Raw genomic sequence first — 24,567 nt, 5'->3', positions numbered from 1 at the left:
GGAAATAGGGTTGGTAGAGCTCTAGGCCAGGATGCAGGACAAAGACAAACACATTTTAAAGCTACCTGAGGTCCTTTCCTGTAAATGAGTTATGAGATTCTCAATGAGCAGAGTCACCTACTCATCTTGCTTCCAGCTAGACCCTCCTCTGCACACTGATTAGTTAACCTGTTAGCCTTTTAGTTTGGAGGAACTGGGACTAAGAGTAAGGGTCTAATGCAATCACAGAATATTTTTTCTATAAAACTGAGTGATGTCCCTTCCCAAGTTGACCCCCAGAGATCAAGTAACTTTGTGACTTGGAAGCAGAGGCTTGTGTGTGGGACTTTGAGGAGGTGCTATTGGGAAGAGGAAGAGACTAGGGCCCTGGGCTGACAGCCAGCCTCCTAGGATCCTGAGGGTAAGGGTTGCACTGGTTTGGATTTCTGCAGAGTCAATAGAAAGGGAGGCAAAGCTGTGAAGTGGTCATGACCTCATCAGGAGCTTATAAATCGGAGGGATCTCTGCATGCAGGACAGTCTTTTTGCAGGCCCGTGACTGATGGTAGCTTTGCAAGATGAAGGACTTAGAGGTGAATGGTGAAACAGCCCATTTCTGCACAGATAACCATTGTGTTTCCTTGCATCCTCGAGGTGAGAAAACAGAGGGCCTTCCTTGCCTGTCTCCCTGCCCAGTACCCCTCTTTGGCAGTCCTTGGACTGCACAGTAAACAGAATGTGAGTCAGGCAAAGGACTAGAGCTCTGGGCAGGCCCAGTGTCTGCATAAAATCTTCCTAGACTCCTTTTTTTCTGGGCATAGTAAGTAATCTGGCAATAGAAAGGACTTTGAATTTAGATAGATCTGGGTTTGAACTCCAGCTCTGTATACCAGCTGAGCCCATGGAGGCTCTGGAGCTCCAGGAGCTACCGTTAGTGCATCCTCTCTTGCTAATAAATCTCAAGAAGGTTCAGGAATGGCTTTTTTCAGAGCATTAATGGTTGCAGGGCCCAAAGTGAAGGTTTCGGGACTGTCACTGTATGGGGATCAGCACTTAGCCCCCAAGAGGGTGACTCTTACCTTAGCTAGAGTCCATGAGCAGGATTGGCTCTGAGCCTTGGGTCTGGGCTCCTGTTTGGTGTCTTTGTCTTGTCTCCTTCTTCTACCCTCCCTCCCTCCCTCAACTCTCTTTCCTTCCTTTTCTTCTTTCATTCAAATGACAATTCTGTGGATTTCTACAACCAGGTTTTGTTCTCCGAGTACCCCCACTCCCTTCTTGAGACTTTGAGTCTTGGGGTCTTGGCAGTATTCTTGACCTTTGGGCTGCTACTGTGACTCACAGTTGGCTTTTGTGAACACCAAAGAGTGCTTTCACCTTGCTGCCATCTGGATGAGAAGTGTGGCAGGTGTCCTTGTCCCCACTGGACAGACCAGGAGCCTGGGTCAGACAGGCCAACTATCCCAGTCCTTCTCTCATCTTGGACTCTGGCTTCTACTCTACAGGACTGAACTCCACATCAGCGGCATTGATAGCCCCCAGGATGTCAAGAATTGTTCAGATTGCCTTGGTGTGCATGGCTGGGATTGTGATCTCCTGTTTGGTGGCTCTCTTCGTAGTGGGTGAGTTATAAAGTGTCCAGAACTCTACTGATTCTCTCTCCTTATTCCTGTACAAGGGCCCAAAGGGTACCAGCTGCACATTCTCTGACTCCTGCTGTTCCCCAAAGGGTCATTCCAAGGCTGCTCTGTTGGCCCTGGGAGCAGAGAGAGGCCACTGTGCAAAGGAAGCCTCCCAATAATTGAGGCTTGTGAAGGAAACTCCATCTTCCTCTTTCTAATACCCTAGCTGGTATAGGGCATCCTGTTTTCCCAGATCAGGGCTGAGGATAGCAGTAACCCAGGAATGGGGTATTTCAGCTCTGCAGCCACAAAACCCTGAACTGAAGAGTGATCTTGTCTCCAAAGAGCTTCAAGCTCTTTGTTTCTGGAAGACAACAAAATTGGACAGTTACCTGTGGAACCCAAAGGTGAGCAGCCAAGAGGGGCTGGGGGCTGGGAGGGACCTGGGGCATTGAGGAGTATAAATCCTGGGACTAGCTTCTCTTTCAATACCCCCAGATCTTTGAATGGGTTCCATTCTCCTCATTAAAAAAGCAGTCTTTTTTAGAACAAAAATGAAAATAGGCTGGGTACCAGTGACTGACGCCCGTAATCCTAGCTATTCAGGAGGTTGAAATGTGAGGATTGAGGTTTGAAGCCAGCCTGGACAAGAAAGTCTGTGAGACCCTTATCTTCAATTAACTACCAAAAAAATGTAAGTGACATTGTAGCTCAAAGTGGTAGAATGCTAACCTTGAGCAAAAAAGCTCAGGGACAGCGACCAGGCCCTGAGTTCAGGCCTCATGACTGACAAAAAAAAGAAAAGAAAAAGAAAAATAGCTTTAAAAATATAATAGATACATTGTATATATGTATGTATATATACATATATAATCTATAACACCCATCTTTAAAGCATATGGTCTGATGAATTTTGATGTGTGTATGTGCTCATGAAACCATCAACCATGTGAAGGTAAGGGACAGAGTCATAGTTCTCTGCCAGAGTTTACTTGTGGCCCTTGTCGTTCGTTGTGGTTCCTCCCTCTCCCACACTTTTCAATCCTAGGTTACCACTCACTTCTATGTAATAACTAAAGTAAAATTTGCTTTTCCTAACACTTCATATAAAAGGGACCATATATATTCACTCCTTTAAAATCCTTTACCAGTCATGTGGTTTGCACACATTTTCTCGGTTTGTGACTTCATTTCTCAGTCTCTTCCAAGGTTTTAATTTTGATAAATTATATTTGTCTTTTTTTTCTCAGTGTTGAGGACTGAGCCCAGGGCCTTGTCCATACTAAGCATGTGCTCTCCCACTGAGCTATACACCCTTAGCCCCTTTTTTTCTTTTCTTTCTTTTTTTTTTTTTTCTGGAATGGATCATGCTTTTGGTCTTTTTTTTTTGGGGTCCGGTCATGGGGCCTGAACTCTGGGCCTGGGCACTGTCCCACAGCTCTTCAGCTCAAGGCTAGAGCTCTACCACTTGAGTTACAGCACCACTTCCGGGTTTTTTCTTTTTGCTTATGTGGTGCTGAGGAATCGAACCCAGGGCCTCAGGCATGCAAGGCAAGCACTCTACCACTGAGCCAACTTCCCAGCCCATGCTTTTGGTCTTGTATGTGAGAAAACGTTGCTCAAGTCAAAGTCTCAAAGATGTTCCTTTTTTGCTTTCTTTCATAGTTTTTTGAGTTCACATTTAGAAATTTTTGTATAGTCACATGAGGGATAGATAAATGGTTTTGTTTTTCTTTTGCATGTAGATGTCCTAGTATTTTGGCAGTGTTTTTTGAAAAGATGATCTTTTCTCCATGAATTGCCCTTGTCCATATTTGTATGGCTGCACCTCTGGATTCTCCATCTGATTGCATTCATCTGTTTGTATTCATCCATCTTGTAAGGTAGAATCTTTGAGCCTTCCACACTTTCAAAGGCCACCTGAACTTGCAAACCTGGATGGAATGTGTAGAACAGCACATGAGTACTCTAGAAGGGTCTTTGCCTACTTGGGTTCTTCCCTCTATTTCTGCAGTAAGGTGACCATGAATGTCTAAGATTGGATCCTAGTTTGTGAGGGGAGCCAAAGATACCAGCAGTACCAGAGTGGGTGGTGGTGGTAAGGACCCTGAACTCTTCTGTAGGAGTCTTTTCTCCATGTAACATTGGAGCACTGGCCCTTTAAAAGGCCATTTCAGCAGAGGTCGAGTGTCACTTGTATGGCATGTCTCCTTCCTGGACTTTTGGATTAAACACCATACTTCCTTCTAGGAAAATACTTTTTTTTCTGCCTCCCCCATTCCTCACATGGGATTTGTGAGGACAAAATTTATGTTTGTGGTCTATACACTTTTAGGAAGTAATGTATACCAGTTTTAAAACATTATTGAACTTACTCTGGGCTTTATTCATATCTATTTCCTCATAATAACCCATCCATAGCAAAATCTCAGTAGAATTAAACTTTAAGATCTTACAATATAACTAGTTACTTTTAAGTTGAATAATTACAATAAAAAATAAGTCAGAGCCAGGAGCCTGTGGCTCATGCCTGTGATCCTAGCTACTCAGATGGCTGAGATCTGAGGATTGTGGTTCAAAGCCAGCCTGGGCAGGAAAGGCCATGAGACTCTTATCTCCAATAAACCACTGGAAGTGGCACTGTGACTTAAGTGGTAGAGTGCTTGCCTTGAGCTGAAGAGCTGAGGGACAGCACCCAGGCTCAGAGTTCAAGTCCATGACTGACAAAAAAAAAAAGCCAGATGTATTATCACCTGATTCTCAGAGGCTAGTTTAAAGTAATCCTTTCCAACCCTTCATTCATCTGTGGCAGCTAGTAGGTCTTCATTTACTTTGGTTTTTGGTTTACATTCTCATGTGGACCCAGGGTCTGGGTGAATGCAGTGACCATCCATCCAGCTGACTGAACCCTCAGGGATGTACCATACATGTTTCTCTGGGAATCTGGAAGAACATTCTGATTACAATCTCACATAATGAGTGTCTTTGGCTGCCTTGTCTGTTTCTTTCCCCCCAGATCACCATTCCATTGACAGGGTGGCAGAGGTGGAAACTGCTATCCAGATATTCAAAGACCACATGGTAAATTCCAGTTCCTGGCACATGGAGATCCAGATGTTGAAGTGCAGAGTGGAGAATGCCAGTGCTCAAATCCAAGTCCTCGAGGGTCATCTGGGAAATGCCTCTGCTGCCGTCCCGATGTCAAAAGGTGCTCTGAAGGATGCCAGTGTCTGGAGTTTTCAGACACAGGTGCTAAGACGTTCCTTGGAGGAGACGGGTGGGGAGATCCAGAGGCTGAAAGGAGATCTGGAAAAGGCAAATTCTTCAACTTCCCAGATGCAGAATTTCTTAAAAAACAGCTCAGAGAACACCAGCACTGTGCTCCAGGTGTTAAGCAGAGACTTGAAGAGTGCCAATGCCGAGATTCACACATTGAAGGCAGGATTGGAAATGGCAAATGACCAGGCCCAGTGGGCAAATAGTAGTTTAGAGACTGCAAATGCTGAAATCCATGCTTTGAAAGGTCATCTAGATAGTATCAATGAATTAAGGACCCAGGACCAGGTTATAAGAAGTAGTTTGGAAGAAGCTCAGACTGAGATTCAGAGCTTAAAGGGAAGTCTGCAAAAAGCAAATGCTCTAAACAACCAGACCCAGACCCTTCTTCAAGTCAGGTTAGACAGCACCAGAGCTGAGACCCAGGCACTGAAAGGTCGCTTAGAAAAGATTGGTCCTGAAATAAACTTGTTAAAAACAGAATTGGCAACTGTTACTGCCCAGATGCAAGTAGCTAACAGCCGCCTGGAGAAGGCAGATGCTCAGGTTCAAGGTATAAAAGCAAAGCTAGAAAACATCAATACCTTAAACTCCCGGATTCAGGTACTAAATAGTGAGCTGAGAAATGCCAACAGAGAGATACAGACCATACAAACGAGAAAAGAGGATGTTGAAGCCTTAAATTCCCGGGCCCAGGTGTTAGAGAGAAATCTACAGAATACCAGTGCTGAGATGCAGAGGTTAAAGGAGGATTTGAAGAATATCCAGGCTCTCATTACCAAGATCCAGGAGGAACAGAGTCACCCGGGAAACCTCCCTGTGACTGATGCTCTGCAGGAGCAGCTGAGGAAGCAAAGTAAGTGACAGGGAGGAGTTCTGATGGGGAGGGGTCCTGAGGGAAGAGACTAGAGTCTTTTGTCCCTTCAGTCCTTTTGTTTAACATGTTTGTCTCTGGGGAGGAAATGGGTGCTTGAGATGAGACCAAACCCAATGAAACAGGCAGTGGTGATGATAACACTGGAGCATTATACTTTCTCCAGAGGTGCTTATGATCTGGCCAGGGACAAAAGAGGTGGTAAACCAACTGCATATGACAGGAATTTGAAATAAGGATGTATGGGCTAGGTACTGATACCCTGCCATTAGAAATGTTGAACATGTAGCTGGGGGAAGGAGGTTAATGACTCTAATACTAGCTACTTGAGAGGCTGAGATCTAGAGGAGTAAGGTTTGAAGCCAACGTAGGTAGGAGAATCCAGGAAACTCCATCTCCAATTAATGTACAAAAAGCTGGTTTGGAGACATAATTAAACTGGTAGTGTGCCTATCAGGTAAGCAAGCCAAGGAAAAGCTCAAGGCACTGAATTCAAGCCACAGTACTGGACAAAAAAAAAAGGAAGAAAGAATGGTGAATAAACTGCTTACTAACTCTGAGCCTTGCTTTTCTCATCTTAAAAGTGGAGACAATAATATTTGTTCCACAGTGAAGATCAAATGAGGTGACATGTAAAGCATTTTAGGCTGGGCACCAGTTGCTCATGCCTATAATCCTACTACTTAGGAGGCTGGGATCTGAGGATCAAGGTTTAAAACTAGCCCGGGCAGGAAAGCCCATGAGATTCTTCTTATCTTGAAATAGCTACCAAAAATGCCAGAAGTGGAGTTGTGGCTCTAGTGGTAGAGCACCAGCCTTGAGCACAAAACCTCAGGGACAGTGCCTGAGTTCAAACCCCAGTACTCCCTCTCTCCCACAACCTTTAAGTCATTGTTGCCATTTAACACAGCAGTTTATGAATACAATGCATCTTGACCAATGTCACCCCTTTCAATATTTTTGTTTTGTTGTTGTTGTTGTTTGCCGGTCATGGGGCCTAAACTCTAGGCCTGGGCACTGTCCCTCAGCTCTTCAGCTCAAGGTGAGCTGCTCTACCACTTGAGCCACAGCACCACTTCCAGCTTTTTCTGTGTATGTGGTGCTGAGGAATCAAACTCAGGGCCTCATGCATGCAAGGCAAGCACTCTACCACTGAGCCACCTTCCCAGCCCTCAACATTCTTATACATCTCTCCCAATCCATCCCTTTCATCACTTTTATGTTTCTTTTTTTTTGCCAGTCCTGGGGCTTGAACTCTGGAAACTGTCCCTAGGCACCTTTTGCTCAAGGCTAGCACCACTTGAGCCACAGTACCACTTTCATTTTTTTTTTCCTGTGATTAATTGGAAATAATATCATGGACTTTCCTGCCCAGGCTGGCTTCAAACAACAATCCTCAGATTTCAGCCTTTTGAGTAGCTGGAATTAAGGCATGAGCCACCAGTGTCTAGCCTATTTGTGAGATTCTTATCTCCAATTAACTGGCAAAAAGCCAGAAGTGGAGACATGGCTCAAGTGGTAAAGTACTAGCCTTGCACAAAAACATAGAAAAAACGAGTGATAGCATGAGGCTCTGAGTTCATGCCCCAATACTGGAACATAATAAAAGAATTTTAATAAAGTGCTCTGTGTTTATGCACTCATTGCCATTTTATTGAGGCCCTATCAAGTTCCAGGGGAAGAAAAATGAATATGATGTGTCCTGTAGTTTTGCCAAGTTTTTGGCAGACTTGTATAGAAGACAGGTGTAAGAGGTAAGGAGTAAGAAGCTGATACTGGGAACCAGGGTGAAGGAGGGGCAAAAACAAAGAAGAAATCTGAAGGTGTGTGTGTGTGTGTGTGTGTGTGTGTGTGTGTGTGTGTGTGTGTGTGTGTGTGTGTGTGTGTGTGTGTGTAAAGAGAGAGAGAGACATCTTTCATGAAAAAACATCAGATGGTACTTTATTGAGTTGATGGCTTTTGAATGGAGTCTTGAAGGATTAGTAGTTATTTGCCAGATAATAGGGTAAGAGAATGGTAAGTTCAGAAGTATGGAGACATGAAAGCCTGGTGAAGGAAGGCAACTTCATAAGGTAAAGACTAAAAGCATAGAAGACAGGGGCTCCAGCAGTGGTGGTCTCAGTTTGAATGAAATCATAGCATGAAATTCATATTACACTGTAAGCCAGTCGAATTACAGACACACTTTTACAAAAAGCAAAATTTACTGTGTCAATACACTCTGATACTTTACAATCTGAATCTATTCCTTTTTTGAGTTTTTGGTCAGTAGTGGGACTTGAACTCAGGGCTTCATGCATTGCTTACTTTTTTCACTTAAGGATGGCCACACCTCCTTAATTAGAGATAGTTGTTTCCTGGACATTTCTGCCCAGGCTGGCTTTTACTGTGATCCTTAGGTCTCAGCCCCCTGAGTATCAGCTAGAATTATTGGCGAGAGCCACTACAATCTAATATGTATGCTTTTCACAATTTACTAATGGGCTGGAGAGTACAGTTTGAATAACACTGAGCTAGGGAGGAAAGTGGGTAGCCTGGGAGACACAGGGTAGATGGGGAAGGGCCTGGGACTTGTGTTTTCTCTCCAGGAACTTCAAAGAGGAGGCTCCATAGGCTGTGTCCAGACTGAGGTTGGAAATAGAAGAGGCATGGGAATGGGGTGATTTCACCTGCTGAGTTTGGGATGTTGGGGGGGTGGTTATGGCTCTCATTTTATAGGTCGTCTAGAGAAGGAGACAGGCCTGGTTTCAGGCATGGATCTGGAGACATGGGATATTATTGGTTCTGGTTTCTACAGTGGGATGTGGCTACATGAGACAGCATGGAGAAGACCAGGGGGCACACAGAAAGCCAGTCTTCAGCTGGCAAGATGGGAAATCAGTGTTTTGAATGTGATGGCTATGATGTGAGCAGCTGAAATGGATGGAGATGCAATCAGAAAAGATGGAAGGCTGGAAGGAGGCTATAAAGAAAGAAAAAGTCAAGAAAGAGTCAAGGATGGAGAGGACATTGTGGCTCCAGCACAGCCAGAAAGCAGGCATCTGAAAAAGAGTGTTGACTGGTGGCACAGCTCAGTCTCCCAGGAGGGACCTCCACGCTTGGATGCCGAAAGCTGCTTGCAGGATTGTGTAGTGAGATGAGGCTATAGCCTTCTGGCCTTGCCCTGGAGCTCTGTTTTCAGGAATGGCCTGGGCTCCTGAACCTAAGTGGCTAGCTCTGGGACAGAAAGGTCAGCATTGGATCACCCACTATCTGTTTCTGATTCTCTCTCTCCACAATCTTTGCTCCAGATCAACTTCTCCAGTTGGCCTTGGAAGGCTGGAAGGCCCACAAGGGAAACTTGTATTATTTTTCTCAAGTGAAGAAGTCTTGGCACGAGGCTGAGAAGTTCTGTGTGTCCCAGGGAGCTCACTTGGCATCAGTGACCTCTCAGGAGGAGCAGGTGCGGGATGTGGGTGAGGGTGGCATCGGCTGGGGATGTTGGTGTGTGACCAGAGATCTGGGTGCTTTGGTTTTTATCCTTTCAGTGGTGTGGCTGTGGAGACCTTCAACTCTCCAAGTCAGGTGGGATTTTTTAAATGAATATTTATGGCTATTGTAGAGTTGATATACAGAGGGTTATAGCTACATGAATCAGGTAATGAGTAATGAGTACAATTCTTTTTGAACCATGTCTGCCCTTCCATTGCTCTCTCCCAGTTTTTCCCTTCTTTCCCCACCCACAAGATATCCAGTTCATTTTCCATATAATACTGTTCACCCTTGTTCCATCTTTTATGTGCCCTCCCTGATCCTCCCAAACACAAACAAACTAGCAAACAAGATAAAAGGAAAAGAGAACAAAAACAGCACCAGTGGAGACTAAAAAATGTCTCCTGTTTCCTTTTCTTAGGGTCCATTTCATAGAATATTATTTTATATGATTATCTTTACATAGCGATTGAGCCTTTGTCCACCATTCCTAAGCATATCTGACTTTGGCTTCAGTATGTGAATGACTAGACTACTATATAATTAATCATATCCCAATGTGTGTGCATACATGTATATGTAATATTTATTGAGCTCCAAGGAGCGCTTTGTACTGGAGGAGGAAGCTTGAACAGTACCTGGCACATACTCAATGATGAAAGAAGATGTCCAGGGTTCAGCAGAGGTGAGCAGGAAAGAAGGGAGGGCAGAGAGAGGTGGTACCAAGTGACTGCTCTCAATTGTTGGGAAGGTGTGTCCTTTCTGTGCCATGGAGTTCCTGATAAACTTCCTTTCTGGCCTTTAGTATAGATGTAAGTGTCAGTTAACCCAATGGCTATGAAGGGCTCCTGAGCACGAGATCTGAGCCTTCTAGAGAGCTGATGCACTACTCCATATTTGAGGACCACAATAAGCAATATTCCAGGAAGACCATCTATTTATCCGATAAAGGTTAAGGATCTTTACCAGAACCTGCCAGGTTATTAACAAGGGCTGCAATAGCTTTGGTTCAATTAACTTATAGAATGATCCACTCCTTGAAGTTAATCAGGCTATTGTTATCGGGTCAGTGAAGGTTATATTGTTTGTAAAACATTTCTTCCCTCCTCGTATTTTTTCTTTTTGGTTGTACTGAATCCAGAACTGCATGAATGCTAGACAAATACCACGAGCCATACTCTCAACTGCCAAATGCATCTTTGTCCAAGTAAAGCTATACCCCTCATCAAGAACAGGAGCTTTTTATGGCTAATCAGTACAAGAGAAGCCGGGCTTCTCATGGGCAGGGTGTGGTTGTTGGCCTATGCCTCAACAAAACATAGAAAGCAAAGGCAGTGGCCTAGTTCCTGCAGAGAAGCAGGCTTCATGTCCCAGTGCTAGCGAAAAGACAGCCTCGAGAACCAGCTACTGGCACACATGAACAGTCCTACCTCTTTTCCATAGGACTTCATGGTATATTTCACAAGTTCTGCACACCACTGGATCGGCCTCACTGACAAGGACACCGAGGACTCCTGGTACTGGGTGGATGGGACACCATTCAACAGCACAGAAAGCAGGGAGTGAGTCAAGTTGCTATATTATTTTGGCAGGCCTGGCTAGAGACTCATGTTTCCCTGTCTTGTGTGTCCATGCCCAGTGAGTATTAGTGTTGCATGTGGTATATGTGGTGTATGATATGGGGTGGCATATGATGTGGGATGTGTATGTAGTATATGAGTTGGAATATGATTTATATGTGATGCATATATGGTATTTGTGGTGTATGCTGTGTGATGTATAGGATGCATGATACATGTATAAGGTGTGTGGTGTGTGTGGGGTGCATGATGCATGAGTGATGGGTATGTAGTCTGGATATATGATGTATAATGTACATGTGGTGTGTGTTGGGTATGACGTGCATGTGGCGTATGGTGTATATGATGTGTATATGATCATGTATATGATGTGTGATGTGTACGTGGTATGTGTGGTGTATTATGCATATGTGGTGTAAACCATGTGTGGTGAGGCATGATTTCTCCCAGAGAGCCTTGGGGAAAGGATAGGTCCTATAGCTGATAGTCTGTGGGTGGGTCTTTTTGCTTTTTGTTTTGTTGCATTTTTGGTTTTTGTTCTTTGTTCTTTTGTTGTTGTTGTTGTTGTTTTTGAGACAAGGTCTCACTATGTAGTCCAGGCTGGCTTTAATCTGGCTATGTCACCCAGGCTAGTCTTAAACTTGTGATCTTTCTGCTTGAGGCTCCCCGCTACCTTTTTTAAAGTTTTTAAAATCTTTGCTTTCTACCCTATGCTCTACTTTATCTGATCCCAAGGGCCTCTACTCTCACTGGATAGCCTCTTAGTTCGAATTCTGGGGTGGGCTCGCAGCATCATAGGTTCGTTTCTGGCCCAGATCTTCAATAACTAAGGGCAGCCTCAGTGAGCTTCAGTGAACCATCTTCAGAGTTCTGTTGGCCCTCACCTTGCTCCCATCTTGGGACATAAGGGATGAGGGATCTACATCAGTATTGTGTCAGCTCCTTCTGCCAGTGCAAAGGAAGGGACACTTGCTCTGTCTAACAGAATAAAGCTGTGTTGTTTCCAGGTTTTGGGAAACAAATCAGCCAGACAACTGGCTACACAAGAACGGGGAGAGGGAAGACTGCGTGCAAATTCAGAAGAAATGGAATGACATATACTGCAGCGCCTCCTATCCCTGGGTCTGCAAGAAGCCCAGGGACTTCGTTGTGGCTTGAGGCTGCCCAGAACTGAGGGGTCACTCCTACCTGCAATGTTGGACTCCGCTCCACTCCACTTCTAAAGGCCTTTGAACCCAACCTGTTCTCTAGGGCTTTTCATTGGCCGTTCGTTATTTCTTGCCTTGTCTTTTTATTGAACACTTTTGAACATGTTTGTGCTATGTAACCCAGTGGGATCAATGACTCTTCAGAGCAGAACCCTTGCCTTGCCTCTGTATCCCCTCAGCTGCCAGGCCTGGGAGGCTGTAGATCCTCCATAAAGTCTCACTGAATGAACAAGGTTTTGTGCTTGTTTGTCTCTTGTGACAGTTATCACACGTTTCTCTCTAAACGGTTCTTTCCTTGACTGTCCCTTCTCTCTCCAAACAAGCACATCTTTCTTTAAGAGCTTTACAGCTAGTAATTTTTACCTACTTTGTGGAAAACAGCAGAGATTTACGAAAGACTCCAGGGACTTCTTCCCAATATAAAGACCCAGGAAGTTCCTGCCATCCTGTTTGTTCTCTGGATTTCCTTGGAGTCCAGATGGGCCCAGGGCTGGATTTCCAGCCTTTAAACTACTCTGAAGACATTTCTTTTTCCATCCTGTGAGCTGGTCTCATTTCATGATTAAACTTTGAGAGCTGTGTCTCTGGATCCAGCCTCTTCCAGGGGCCTCCATTCACCCTTCAAGGGATTTAGCTTGAATGTCTCTGTTGGGCCGGTGGATCTTCCTCCTGTGGGACAGGAGCAGACAAATATAAAGGGGCCCTTCCTGCAAACACCCCAGGGTCAATCTTCATGTCCTGCTGTCCACTCTCAGTTTCCTAAAGACACAGGCAGAGGATAACTTCTTCACAGACTGACTGGAGCTGTCTGGGGAGCCAGAAGTCCTCAGTTGACTTGGGGAAGTGGCCAGCTTGCCACCCTGGATTAGACAATCCTGCCTTCCTGCCTCCACTGTGGGAACGCCACCCAAAGCTGCCACGTGCTGGGACATGGATTGCTGACAATTGCCAGCATGTGAGTTATGCTGTTGACACTCCAGTGCCTGAGTCTCCTCTTGGTCTGAGCACCCAACCTGATGGAAATCTGGGTCCTACATGAGATTTAGGGAAGCACCTGACCCACACAAAATGAGCAGGCAAAGACCCCATAGTTGTCATGAAGTGCCTGGGTCTGGTTTTCTGGGGACAGAGAAAAGTTTAACTAGAGTGACAGTTGATACATTATACATAATGTGTTAACAGGATTTTGAGGATGAGGAAAGTCAATAGGTTAGAGAAAAAGTTTGTTTAACAAGTAGCTTTATAGTTACTATTTTTGAGTCAGTACTGGGATTTGAACTGAGGGTTTTATGCTTGCTGGGCAAATGATCTACTACATGAGCTCTACCTTCAGACATTTTGTTTCCATTATTTTTCAGATAGTCTTACTTTTTCCTAGGCCTGACTTTGGACAGACATAAACCATGACATGAACCACCTTGCCCAGCTTTGTCTTCAAGGTAGGGTTCCACTAACTTTTTACCCAGGTTGGCCTCAAACTGCAAAGTTTCTATCCTGCCTCTGAAGGAGTTGTGATTACAGATATAATTACTATGCTTGATCTTGGTCAGAAACTTTGTCCTCTCCAAATAATCCCCCCTCCCACTCTGCATGTGTACACTTATTGTCCATATATTAAAACTCAGATACCAGATACCCTTGGTACAATTAATAAAAGGGGGAGGGGAGGGAGAGGAGAAGGAAGAGGGAGAGGGGGGAGAGATAGGAAAGTAAAGCAGGGGCTGGGAAGGTGGCTCAGTGGTAGAGCACTTGCCTTGCACGCAAGGTTCAATTCCTCAGCACCACATAATCAAAAAGAAAAAAGCCAGAAGTGGCGCTGTGGCTCAAGTGGTAGAGCGCTAGCCTTGAGCTGAAGAGCTGAGGGACAGCGCCCAGGCCCAGAGTTCAGGCCCCACGACCGGCCTCCCCCCCAAAAAATAAAAGAAAGTAAAGCAGGCCTGGATGGGAGTGGGTACTGATGGGATCAAGAAGGCCTAACAGAGTGAATGAGGATGAATGCGCTCCATATAGTTTATTTGCATGTATGAAAATAAAAGAGTGAAACCTGGTAGATTGTTTTAAGAATGAAGGAGAGTTATGGAAGGGATAAACATTGATTGGGATACATTTGATACATGTGTGAAATGGCACAATGAACCCCCACCTTGTACAACTAATGAATGGTGTTTTTTAAAGCACTATTTGAGCTCAGGGTAACCTTTTCTATATGCCTGCATCATACCTATTACAAGGATCCTCCCCTTTTGTGTTGCTCTTACCTCCAAGTGCCAGTTATAAATGGCTCTGCCACTATTTCCAGCAAGTCCCATTGCAGCTCAAAGCCTGAGCTTCAGATTCCAGTGAGGGCCCAAGCCCCAGTGAGAGGATGAACAAGGAGACTTGGGCTGCTCTAGTTGATGTGAGGGCTCCTGAGCTTTAGGATAGCAAAAGAGCCTGCCAGCTAGGCCTCTTGGGGAGGCCAATCTGACTTCCTCATGTAGGGTGAGACCCCAAGCAGCAGAGGGTCTGCAGCACAGCTATTTTTTTTTTTTTGCTCCATCTAACTACCCCACCTCCATCAAAGGGAAAAGCAATAATCCCCAGCTGTACCTGCATTGCCATATAAATCTTTTTTTCTTAAAGCTGATGCCAGGACTAGGAATCTAAGCCCTCTTCAAAGTGTCCCCCACCAAGACACTTGATGTGTTTCATCTTTGAAACAGTGTCACCAGAACAGCAAAGACCCTTCAGCCAGCTATGATTGCAGCGGCTTCTGCACTGGAGCTCAGGCCACCCTCAACCTGGGCCCCTCAGTGTTTGAGTACAATAGCAGAGTTTCTACCTTTCTCCCTGGCTCAGAAATTGTCATTGCCCTTTACCCATCACTTATAACATGAGGGAGAGGAAGCAGCTTTGCCCTTTCTAGTTGAAAAAGACAGATTTTTTTCTCTCTCTCTTTTGACTTTTATATGTTTGCTTTTCTGTGAAATAGCAATAGCTAAAGCATCTCCTTCTTGGGCCTATTGTGGAAATAGAATTAATACATAGAGGCAGGGTGCCTGTTTCTTAAACCTAAAATCTTAGCTACACAGAAGGCTGAAATCTGGGGATCATAGTACAAACCAGTCTGGGCAGGAAGGTCCATGAAACTCTTATCTCCAATCAACCATCAGAAAGCCAGAAGGAAGTTGTGGTTCAAGTGGTAGAGCACTTGTTTTGAGTGAAAAAGCTAAGGGACTACACCTAGAGTGGGGGAAAATAGACTTACCTCACAGGATGACAGCTAGTCATACATGGCACTGTCCAAGGGTCAACTGCAATTGGTTTTCAGGTGGACTGCCTGATTCCTTACTTGCCTCTCTAGAGGGCTTTGTTCCACTTCACCTTCTTCTCACTAACAGATGGGGAGAAGAGGCCTAAAGAGTTTGAGTGACTTGCCTCAAGGTCAACCCAGTGCTGTAGAAGCTAATTCCCTCTTGACCGTTACCCTCTGCTATATCCCCTAGGCCTCGCTCCTCTATAGCCACCACAACCCACAGCCCTCCATGCTTCCATCTACCTTCTCTCAAGGCTTCAAGGGATCTTCCTGTGTCATATGGCTTGAAGTCCAACAGCATGAGAATAAAAGTTTGAGCTAAGGGTCCCTTGAGGAAATGACCTCTAGCAGTCCTCTAGGGACCAAGCCAGAGTATGGGAGGGTGTGCTCTTTCTTCTCTCTTATTTGTGAAGGCATACTTTTGATCCACTGTTAAGCCCATCAGCAGTATAACCAAGACACTAACCTAATTGATCAAAGTAAATTATATTAATGTATGGAATTCTCACAATGAAACATCTTTGTGAAATAATATACACAAATTTTTTAAAAAGATATTAACTCCAGTTTCGGCCCAGTGGACAGGGGAGGGGGGCATGCAGGAAGAGAGGCGCCCAGGGAAAGGTGAAGAGTTACTGCATGTCTTCTCCCTAGGTGAAGAAGCTACTTTGTTAATTTTAAATAAAAAATTTAAAGTCTATACTGGAGATAATTTCTTCTCTTCAAAAGGACACCTAAGACTTTTCTCATTTCTCTTGAAGATACTTATGACAGAAAAAGACAAAACAGTAGCAACAGAAATCAAGATGGGCTGGGTGTGGTAGTTTATACTTACAATCCTCGCATTCAGGAGGGTGACATGATCATAAATTTAAGGCCAGCCTGGGCAGCTTAGTGAGACTCTGCTATCCCTACCTTCCAAAAAAAAACTTTCAAATAGTCTGGAAAAAGAATAATGGTAATAGCCACGGGGGGGGGGGGAGGGAAAGAAAGGGGGAAAAGGACTTGAAACAAATGTGAGATTCTGTGGAATCCCACTTGAAGGGAGCACAGGTGCACTTGGTTACTGTTTTTGTAGCTTTTCAGCTTTTATTTCAAAATAATTTTTCAAAAAACTGTGTACTTTTTTTTCTGTATAAATGTATGTCCACCTACATGTGCACAGTTACATCCAGAAGCTCAGGCCTCAGCTCAAACTGATTAAGTCAGAATTTGGGGGAGCTCAGTATCGCAGCATGTGGCTTTAAAACAACAGCAACCGCAGTAGTAGTAAGCTGGCACATTGGAGAACTCATGCTGTAATTCACGAGTCATTGTAACCACAATCACCTGTGCAGCTGGTTTGTTAGCGGATTCTAAGCCTGCCGCCTGTAGAGGAGAGTGCTTGCAGTCTAGTTGGACAGACCCCGCCTGGCCCCTTACACCTGTAGCGTATCCTGCCTCGTGTATTTGTGTAGGCTTCGTGCAGGGGTGGGCCAGGCCCCATGCGCGCGCGTGCAGGCCGCGTGCGCCCCAGGTGCAGCAGATAAAAGGCTGCTTCGACCGCGGCCTATGCGTCCCAGAGTCGCCATGGACGCTGCTCTGGAGTCCGGGTCTGAAGTGCCCTTGCTCCTGGTGACTCCACAGCCCGAGGTGCTGGAGGAGGTGCTCCACCAGTTTTTTGGCCCACTGCCCCAGATGGCCGCCATCTGCAGGCTCAAGCGCATGCCCTCCGGCGGCTACTCGTCCACCGAGGACCTCGGCTTGGTGTTGGAGCGTCGGCGTGTGGCCAACGCCAAGGAGCGCGAGCGGGTAAGGGGCCCCAGGGCTACCTGGGCACGGCTGCCTCGTGTATGTGCCCCAGGAAGGGGCCAGCTCCCCACTTGACACCTCGTAGATCTCGCAACCCCCTGGTGCATCCCCCTTGGCGACTTCGACCCCCTGAATCCCTTCTGCAGTCTCCAGCTGGCCAGAAGAATCACAGTGGCTTGGTCCTCCATCCACGTCCGACTGCTTGCCCGTGGTCACTGGGGTGGCCGCTGGCCTCTGACCCTCCGGAACTCATGAAGGAGACAGGCCTGAGGATAAAACAGAGCCCCTCAGCAGGTGTCTTAAAATGCTTGGCCCGTGGCATTGCCTTTAGTCTCAGCTGTGGGCACTTAGGGAACTTGGGTGCAAATGGGACTCTTGCTTCTTTTCTCTGCCTACTGTGTCCCGGTCTCAAAGCCAAGAGAGTGTAAGGAGCCTGCGTGGAAGCTACTTTTCATTTTAAAAATCCAAATGGAGCACAATATCCCAGGATGCATTCAGACTCTCCACCCATCAGGAGAAAGTGACTTCCCAGTCATACTGGGCCTGAACCTTTTTAAACCAATTTGAGTGGTCCTGTGCTCTATCAGCGGGTAGCTTTTAGGAACCGGGTTTGTCAAGTCTGAACTCCTTGTTAACTGTTAGAGGATTTGGGTTGGTTTCCCACAGAGGTTATCCTAGAGAGGGGAGGGGGAGGCTGACACGGGAACATGTAGTACCTTTATGCATAGGATGGGAAAATTCTACTCGAGCTCTTCCTAGATGCCTATGTATAATTTAGCCTCAGTGAACTTACTGGAGTTTTTTTTTGGGGGGGGGTGTCCGCTTGTGAGGCCTGAACCCTGGGTCTGGGCGCTGTCCCTCAGCTCTTCAGCTCAAGGCTAGCACTCAAGGCTGTATCACTTGAGCCACAGCGCCACTTCTGGCTTTTTTCTTTTTTTGCTTATGTGGTGCTGAGGAATCGAACCCAGGGCCTCAGGCATGCAAGGCAAGCGCTCTACCACTGAGCCACCTTCCCACCTCAACTTATGGAGTTTTGTGTGGGGAAAATATGAAGAAAAGGGACCAGAAGGCATAAGGGAAACAGAAAATTCCAAGAGTGAAGTACACGTTTATCAGACATTTCATAAAAGCCTGTGATCTGACTTGGTCTCCCTAAAATGAGATTAGGATCTAATATTTGAAGCAGCCCTTTCTATCAGGAAAGAATTGCCTCCCGGAGAATCAGCTTTGGGGTTGGAGGCGTGGCTCAGTTGGTAGAGGTAGCCAATGAGCAAGCCTTGGGTACTTAGTTTGAGTTCCCGGCTCAGGCCAAAAAACATCAATTTTATCCACTAAAAGTTATTATTCTGTGATAATTAACACACTTGGAAGATACCAAAGTACCTGAAGAGGGAATGGAATGAGCTGCTTCATACCACAAATAGATGGTGGTGAACATCTCTATCTATATCCTTTTAGTCCTTTCTTCTAGATGACATGTATATAAAATTATGATCATTTAATAAATATTGATCATTTACTAAATATTTAAGCTTTTGCACCTAGCACTATGAAAAGCATTTTCTCATTTTCTTTTTCTGTTTTGTGCCAGGCCTGGGGCTTGAACTGAGGGTCTAGGCATTGACCCTGAGCTTTTGTGCTCAAGTGTAGCCCTCTACCACTTGAGCCAAAGCTCCACTTCTGTTTAGTTAGAGATAAAAATCTCACAGAATTTCTTGCCTGGGCTGGCTTTGAACCATGATCTTCAGATCTCAGCCTACTGAGTAGCTATTACAGCATGAGTCACTGGCACCAGTTCTCACATTCTTAAGTAGTCTTTTACAGAGTAGGGTATTTTTTGTTGCTTGTGACTGGTATTCTACCACTTGAACCACATCTCCAGTCCATTATTTTACTGGCTAATTGGGGATGGAGTCTTACTGACATATTCTACCAGGGTTAGTTCAAACTTTGATACTCAGATATCAGTCTTTTGACTGAATAACTTTTGGTTGCAGAGTTTTTAATATAATGGACCATGTTATTGTATTCCCCTATCACCAGGAAAGTGTGATGTGTGTAGTTTTTTGCTGTTATACAAATTTGTATGTGTGACAATTGCCTTAAAATAAGAATAAAATATTAGAATTACTAGACATTACAATTTCATGTTTTTGTTTTCAGTACTGGAATTGAACTCTCCCAGCCTTGAGCTTTCCAAGTAGGCTAAACTCTACTACTAGTCCTTCTGCTTTTCAATTAGTTTTCAGATAGGGTCTTGAACTTTTACCTAGGCTGTCCTTGGACTGAGATCCCCTATTTTAGTAGCTGTGCAAAGAGATTTGAATTCAACATAAGATCCTCTTTACCTCTCAAGTAGTTAGACTCATAAGTAGGCCATTGCTAAAAGCATGTAATGCCAGGTCCAGCTCATGATTTTTGATATAAATTGTCCAGTTGATTTCTTTCTTTCTTTTTTTTTTTTTGGTCCGGTCGTGGGGCCTGAACTCTGGGCGCTGTCCCTCGGCTCTTCAGCTCAAGGCTAGCGCTCTACCGCTTGAGCCACAGCGCCACTTCCGACTTTTTTCTTTTTGCTTATGTGGTGCTGAGGAATCGAACCGAGGGCCTCATGCATGCAAGGCAAGCGCTCTACCACTGAGCCACCTTCCCAGCCCTGTCCAGTTGATTTCTAAAATAGTTTGTAACTTCTATCCCCATTATAAAATACAAGAATGGTCTCTCTCTTTGAAGCTATTTCTGATGCTGGACATGATAAAAATGTTGCCATTCTGGCACATGAAAAATGGTATCTAATTTTAGTTTGTATTTTGATTTGTTGAAGTGTAATCTTTCAACTCTTTTCTAGTTATTGAGTTCTTTTGTGAATTAGCTATATTCACTGCCTGCTTGGTCCACGATAGGAGAAGCTGTTAGTTTTATTGAGTATATTTATTGGCATTATGGTATATTTTGGCTTTATGGTGGAGTAGGAATCTGCTGTCCCAGGCCTGAGTCCTATAGGAGATGATTATAATTGGTCTGGCTTCAGTGCTGGAGTACTAGAACCTATAGAACAAGGAAGAAGGATGTGAGCATTAACATGGCAGCCTCATACTTGGCTCTGTATCATTACCTCATTGGGCAAAAGGTTGAGTTGAGGGTGCAGTGGTTCAGTAGGTCGGTATTGGTACATTGTACTTATCAGAAGCAGTAGCACCTGTTGAGGATTTTAAATGTTCCAGATCCGAGTGAGGCATTTTGTGTGTACATTATGTCACATAATTGCCACTACCCCAAAAGATAGAGGGTAGGTGTTTTCCACTTTGCAGATGAGCAAAGGCTTAGCAGAAATATCTCACACACTTTTGTAAAGTTAATAAATGATGGGGAAGTGTAGTTAATGGTAACTACTACTCTTGCTTCTAAAGGATAGAACAGTGAGTATGTTATCAGTGGAGGAAGAATGAGGTCAGTGTAGACAGACACATCTTCCAGCCTGCGAACCTGCAGAGATGCGAGGGCACCCCTTCACTACCCTTGCAATGGACCTTATTGTAGAGGAAATGTGACTCTTTGGCCTGTGCCAGCTTAGATTCACTTCCCAGAATGCTGGAGTTCATCCCTCCTAACCCCCTCCTGTGGCTTTAAGGAATGTCTATACAAGTTAGCTGTTCTCTATGTCACTGTGACTTTTTGTTTTCTAGATAAAAAACCTCAACCATGGTTTTGCCAAGCTGAAAGCCCTAGTGCCATTTCTTCCCCAAAACAGGAAGCCTAGTAAAGTTGATATCCTTAAGGGTGCAACTGAATATATACGAGTTCTCAGTGATGTTTTGGATGGAGCCAAAGACTCGGAGGTAAAGGCTTAAGAATTTGGAACAAGGGTAGCCACCATTTATTGAGCCCTTTCTATGTATAGATAGCATGCCACATAATTTACATGTACTTCCCAGGTAATTTATCATCCTGAGTGATGGGGACTTGCAAAAGTGGAAGAGCACCCGCATAGTAAATACAAAGCCCTGAGTTCAAACTCAAGTACTGCAAAACAAAACAAAATGAATGAAAAACAGTCACCTTAGCTTTTTATGATTCCCACTTGATAAAGGAGGAAGTCAAAATATAGGACCACATAGCTAAGAAGCCCATGGGACTGAGATTAGAACTCAGATCCTGATGAGCTAGCCAAGTCTACTTCCTTCACTTTTCAGGGCACCTCATTGCTAACTGTTGAATCTTTAATGAGATGCAAGATTAGGACATAAGTTTCCATAGAAACACCTTGTGGCAGATTTTTCCTGTGAGCAGATCATCTACCAGACAGGACTCAGAAAAGAGCTTTATGTTATTCAATGGGATGATACAAATGAACCTGTTAACTGTGAAGTTCTATGATGCCATCATCCCCATTATCTGGGTTGGTGTAGAAGTGTCCAGTAGGCAATAGAGGTTGTAGACTGGATTTGTGGGCTTGTTTGCCAAGAGGCAAACACTGAAGGGCTGAAAATAAATCTGCCATTAGGGGCCATAAAATATGAAGAGATAAGACCTTCAAACAAGCAGGAGGGATTTATTAGAGAAGCAAGGTCAGGGGAGAAGATGGAGTCATAACATTGAAGAGGACAGACACCTAAGAAACAGGGAGGGAAGTAGAAGACTAAAGAAGGCCAAGATGTGAAGGCAAACAGGTCCAGCATTTGAAAGGTGGGCAAATGGGTGGTCAAGGATGCATTATTGAGGGAAGTGGTAAACTTCAAGTCCATTCAACCTACTTTGAAAATTAAAGAAGGATCAAAATTGAACTCAGGGCCTGAGCTTACTGCGAAAAATCTTTTTAAAGCAGCAATGTGATCACAATTAGGTGGAAAAGAGAAGAGAAACATAAACGTTCTAGAAATGTGTGTATAGTATAGTCTCTTCCTTCATCCTTGCATTCTGTTCATCTCAGGTGACTTAGAAAACATTTTGCAGTGGCAGGAATAAGCTGTTCTATTGGCTCAATTGGATGGTTGGGTTGTGGCATGATCGTAGTTTGGACATGCATAGGTGCTACCTTTGTTTTCACTTTGTGTCTTATATAATGGAAGTGCTGCATTCTTTAAGGCATTCATTATAAAATACATTATTTTTTGCATGCCATAGTATTTTAAATTCAGTTGTTCATTGCCCAACAAAATTAAGCTCATGAAACAATACTTGAGAACTTGTCTGCATGGCTCTGACTTAAATAAAGCCTTGTTAAAAGTTTGAAGTAGATTGATTTGAAGCTTTGTAAAGTTTGACATGCTATATTGTCTGACAATTTTTTAAATATGGTTTCTAGAAACAGGACCCAGATATGCAGAACCACAGCAACAATACTTCTGATCCACATATGTCCTTGGCTATAGAGCTGTCAAGAAATAGCCAACATACCAGCAATGCCATTGTCTTGAAGAGTGAAGAGGAAGGGCCCTGGCAGTGGTGAGCTGGCTTGCACTGTGACTATAAGTTATTTCCCTGGTTAATAAATCTGGTAAAGGATTCCTTCTTATATAGCTATGTAGATGTCAAAAGGCTAAAAATATATATGATCAGCGGCTGGGAAGGTGGCTCAGCGGTAAAGTGCTTGCCTTGCATGCATGAGGCCCTGGGTTCAATTCCTCAGCACCATATAAGCAGAAGTGATGCTGTAAGAGCGCTAGCCTTGAGCTGAAGAGCTGAGGGACAGCAGCCAGGCTCAGTTCAAGTGCCACAACTGACATATATATATATGAGATCAAATTTTGGATAGCTCCTCTGCCACTAGTGTGGCATTTTCCACACTTAGACAGGATTAAACCAAGATAATTTGGGAAAGGACCTACATGGGAAGTAAGCCTGATAGTTTGGAAAATTATTATGTGGTTGGCCACTTACCAATTTAAAGTGAGAACTAATGTTTTCTATAACAATAGAAAAGTTCTCACTGGAATTTTTCTCCAGCCTTAATCTTCCCAAATACTAGGATTATGTGTACATCACTGTGCCCATCGATTTTTGGTCTTTGTAGCTAACAAAATTTGTTAATTAGAAGAGTGTGCTGATTCTTAGGCCGAACAAAGAACAAATATATACTTTCAGAGTTTTATTTCCTAGACACATTATTTTCTCAAATCTGACTTCCAATGCCTGGCTATAAAAGCTAGATTTTTGCAGGAGCATTTTGGGATTTTCATCTGTTAAGGATTTATCATATTTTGACATCCAAATCAATTATTTTTACATACTTTTTATTGTACAAATCATGTACAGAGGGGTTAAAGTTACATGAGTAATTGGTAATGAGTACATTTCCTAACGAGCATTGTTACCTCCTCCTTTGTTTTTCTCCTACCATCCTTTCCCTCCCCAACTCCTACCTCCCTCCCCCCCAAGTTATAAAGTTCATTTTCAACATAGTGTCTTGTACATCTCATTATTACAATGGGTCAACCTGTACCAAATCAATTATTTTTGTGTGTGTGTGTGGTCCAGTTGTGGGGCCTGAACTCTGGGCCTGGGCACTGTCCCTCAGCTTGTCAGCTCAAGACTAGCACTCTATCACTTGAGCCACAGCACCACTTCTGGCTTTTTTCTTTTTGCTTATGTGGTGCTGAGGAATCGAACCCAGGGCCTCAGGCATGCAAGGCAAGTGCTCTACCACTGAGCCACCTTCCTAGCCCCCCAAATCAATTATTTTTAAATAAAAAAATCTGGCCAAGCATTGGTGGCTTACATTTGCAATCCCAGCTACTCAGGAGGCTGGATTCTGCATGATTGAAAGCTAGCCCACACAGGAATATCTGTGAGACTCCTAATCTCCAATTAAACACAAAAAACAAAAACAAAAATGAAGCTGTGGTTCAACTGATAGAGCTAGCCTTGAGCCCAAAAGCTCAGGGAAAGCACCAGGACTGGTACACAAACATGTGGAAACACTAGCATATAGAAATTGCAAATGTCAGGGCTGGGAAGGTGGCTCAGTGGTAGAGCGCTTGCCTTGCATGCTCAAGGCCCTGGGTTCAATTCCTCAGCACCACATAAGCAAAAAAAGAAAAAAGCCAGAAATGGTGCTGTGGCTCAAGTGGTAGAGCGTTAGCCTTGAGCTGAAGAGCTGAGGGACAGCGCCCAGGCCCACAGTTCAGGCCCCACGACCGGACCCCCCCCCCAAAAAAAGTTGCAAATGTAGTTCAAAGTAACTTCTTTTCTAACTGAAGGCAAATTGCCAACCTGGTGCCCTAGTATACAGTTACTTCCATGTGGGTTTCCTTCAAGTGAGGCCATTTTCCTTTTATAAAACCACAACACAATCACAAACACCAGGAAGTTAGTGTCCTTATATTCATGTTTTACTAGTAGTCTCAGTAATGTCCTGCATAAATAAAAAGACTTGGCCGAGAATAATGAATTACATCTTGTCATGTCTTTAGTTTCCTTCAGTCTTGGCCTTTCTTGACAAGTTTGAAGGTTGCTACCCAGCAGTTTATGTAGGATGT

At 44.3% G+C, this 24,567-nt stretch overlaps 2 protein-coding genes across 2 annotated transcripts; both read left to right on the top strand.

The window, feature by feature from the left end:
* The first annotated feature begins 539 nt into the window (after window positions 1-539).
* On the top strand, window positions 540-12,221 carry Clec4f (C-type lectin domain family 4 member F). The gene is made up of 6 exons (XM_069988922.1): window positions 540-632; window positions 1,481-1,597; window positions 4,614-5,729; window positions 9,038-9,189; window positions 10,662-10,780; window positions 11,806-12,221. The coding sequence occupies exons 1-6, from the start codon at window positions 557-559 to the stop codon at window positions 11,954-11,956; spliced, it is 1,731 nt and encodes a 576-aa protein (XP_069845023.1). The 5' UTR covers window positions 540-556; the 3' UTR covers window positions 11,957-12,221.
* Window positions 12,222-16,870: 4,649 nt separating this feature from the next.
* On the top strand, window positions 16,871-22,538 carry Figla (folliculogenesis specific bHLH transcription factor). Its single transcript, XM_069988909.1, has 3 exons — window positions 16,871-17,092; window positions 20,776-20,928; window positions 22,395-22,538. The coding sequence occupies exons 1-3, from the start codon at window positions 16,871-16,873 to the stop codon at window positions 22,536-22,538; spliced, it is 519 nt and encodes a 172-aa protein (XP_069845010.1).
* Window positions 22,539-24,567: the final 2,029 nt, after the last annotated feature.

Source organism: Dipodomys merriami, unplaced genomic scaffold, assembly GCF_024711535.1.
Source record: "Dipodomys merriami isolate MVZ:Mamm:240054 unplaced genomic scaffold, mDipMer1.0.p SCAF_37, whole genome shotgun sequence".
Lineage (NCBI taxonomy): Eukaryota > Metazoa > Chordata > Mammalia > Rodentia > Heteromyidae > Dipodomys > Dipodomys merriami.
The sequence above is the reverse complement of the archived record's forward strand: the minus strand, read 5'-3'. Positions and strand labels throughout refer to the sequence as shown.

Excerpts from the sequence above, each read along its gene's own strand:
- Clec4f (XM_069988922.1), top strand. The coding sequence starts at position 557 with ATGAAGGACTTAGAGGTGAATGGTGAAACAGCCCATTTCTGCACAGAT. Across the intron at positions 1,598-4,613 it reads GGTGGCTCTCTTCGTAGTGG|ATCACCATTCCATTGACAGG; the intron begins GTGAGTTATAAA and ends CTTTCCCCCCAG. Across the intron at positions 10,781-11,805 it reads AACAGCACAGAAAGCAGGGA|GTTTTGGGAAACAAATCAGC; the intron begins GTGAGTCAAGTT and ends TGTTGTTTCCAG.
- Figla (XM_069988909.1), top strand. The coding sequence starts at position 16,871 with ATGGACGCTGCTCTGGAGTCCGGGTCTGAAGTGCCCTTGCTCCTGGTG. Across the intron at positions 17,093-20,775 it reads ACGCCAAGGAGCGCGAGCGG|ATAAAAAACCTCAACCATGG; the intron begins GTAAGGGGCCCC and ends TTTGTTTTCTAG. Across the intron at positions 20,929-22,394 it reads ATGGAGCCAAAGACTCGGAG|AAACAGGACCCAGATATGCA; the intron begins GTAAAGGCTTAA and ends TATGGTTTCTAG.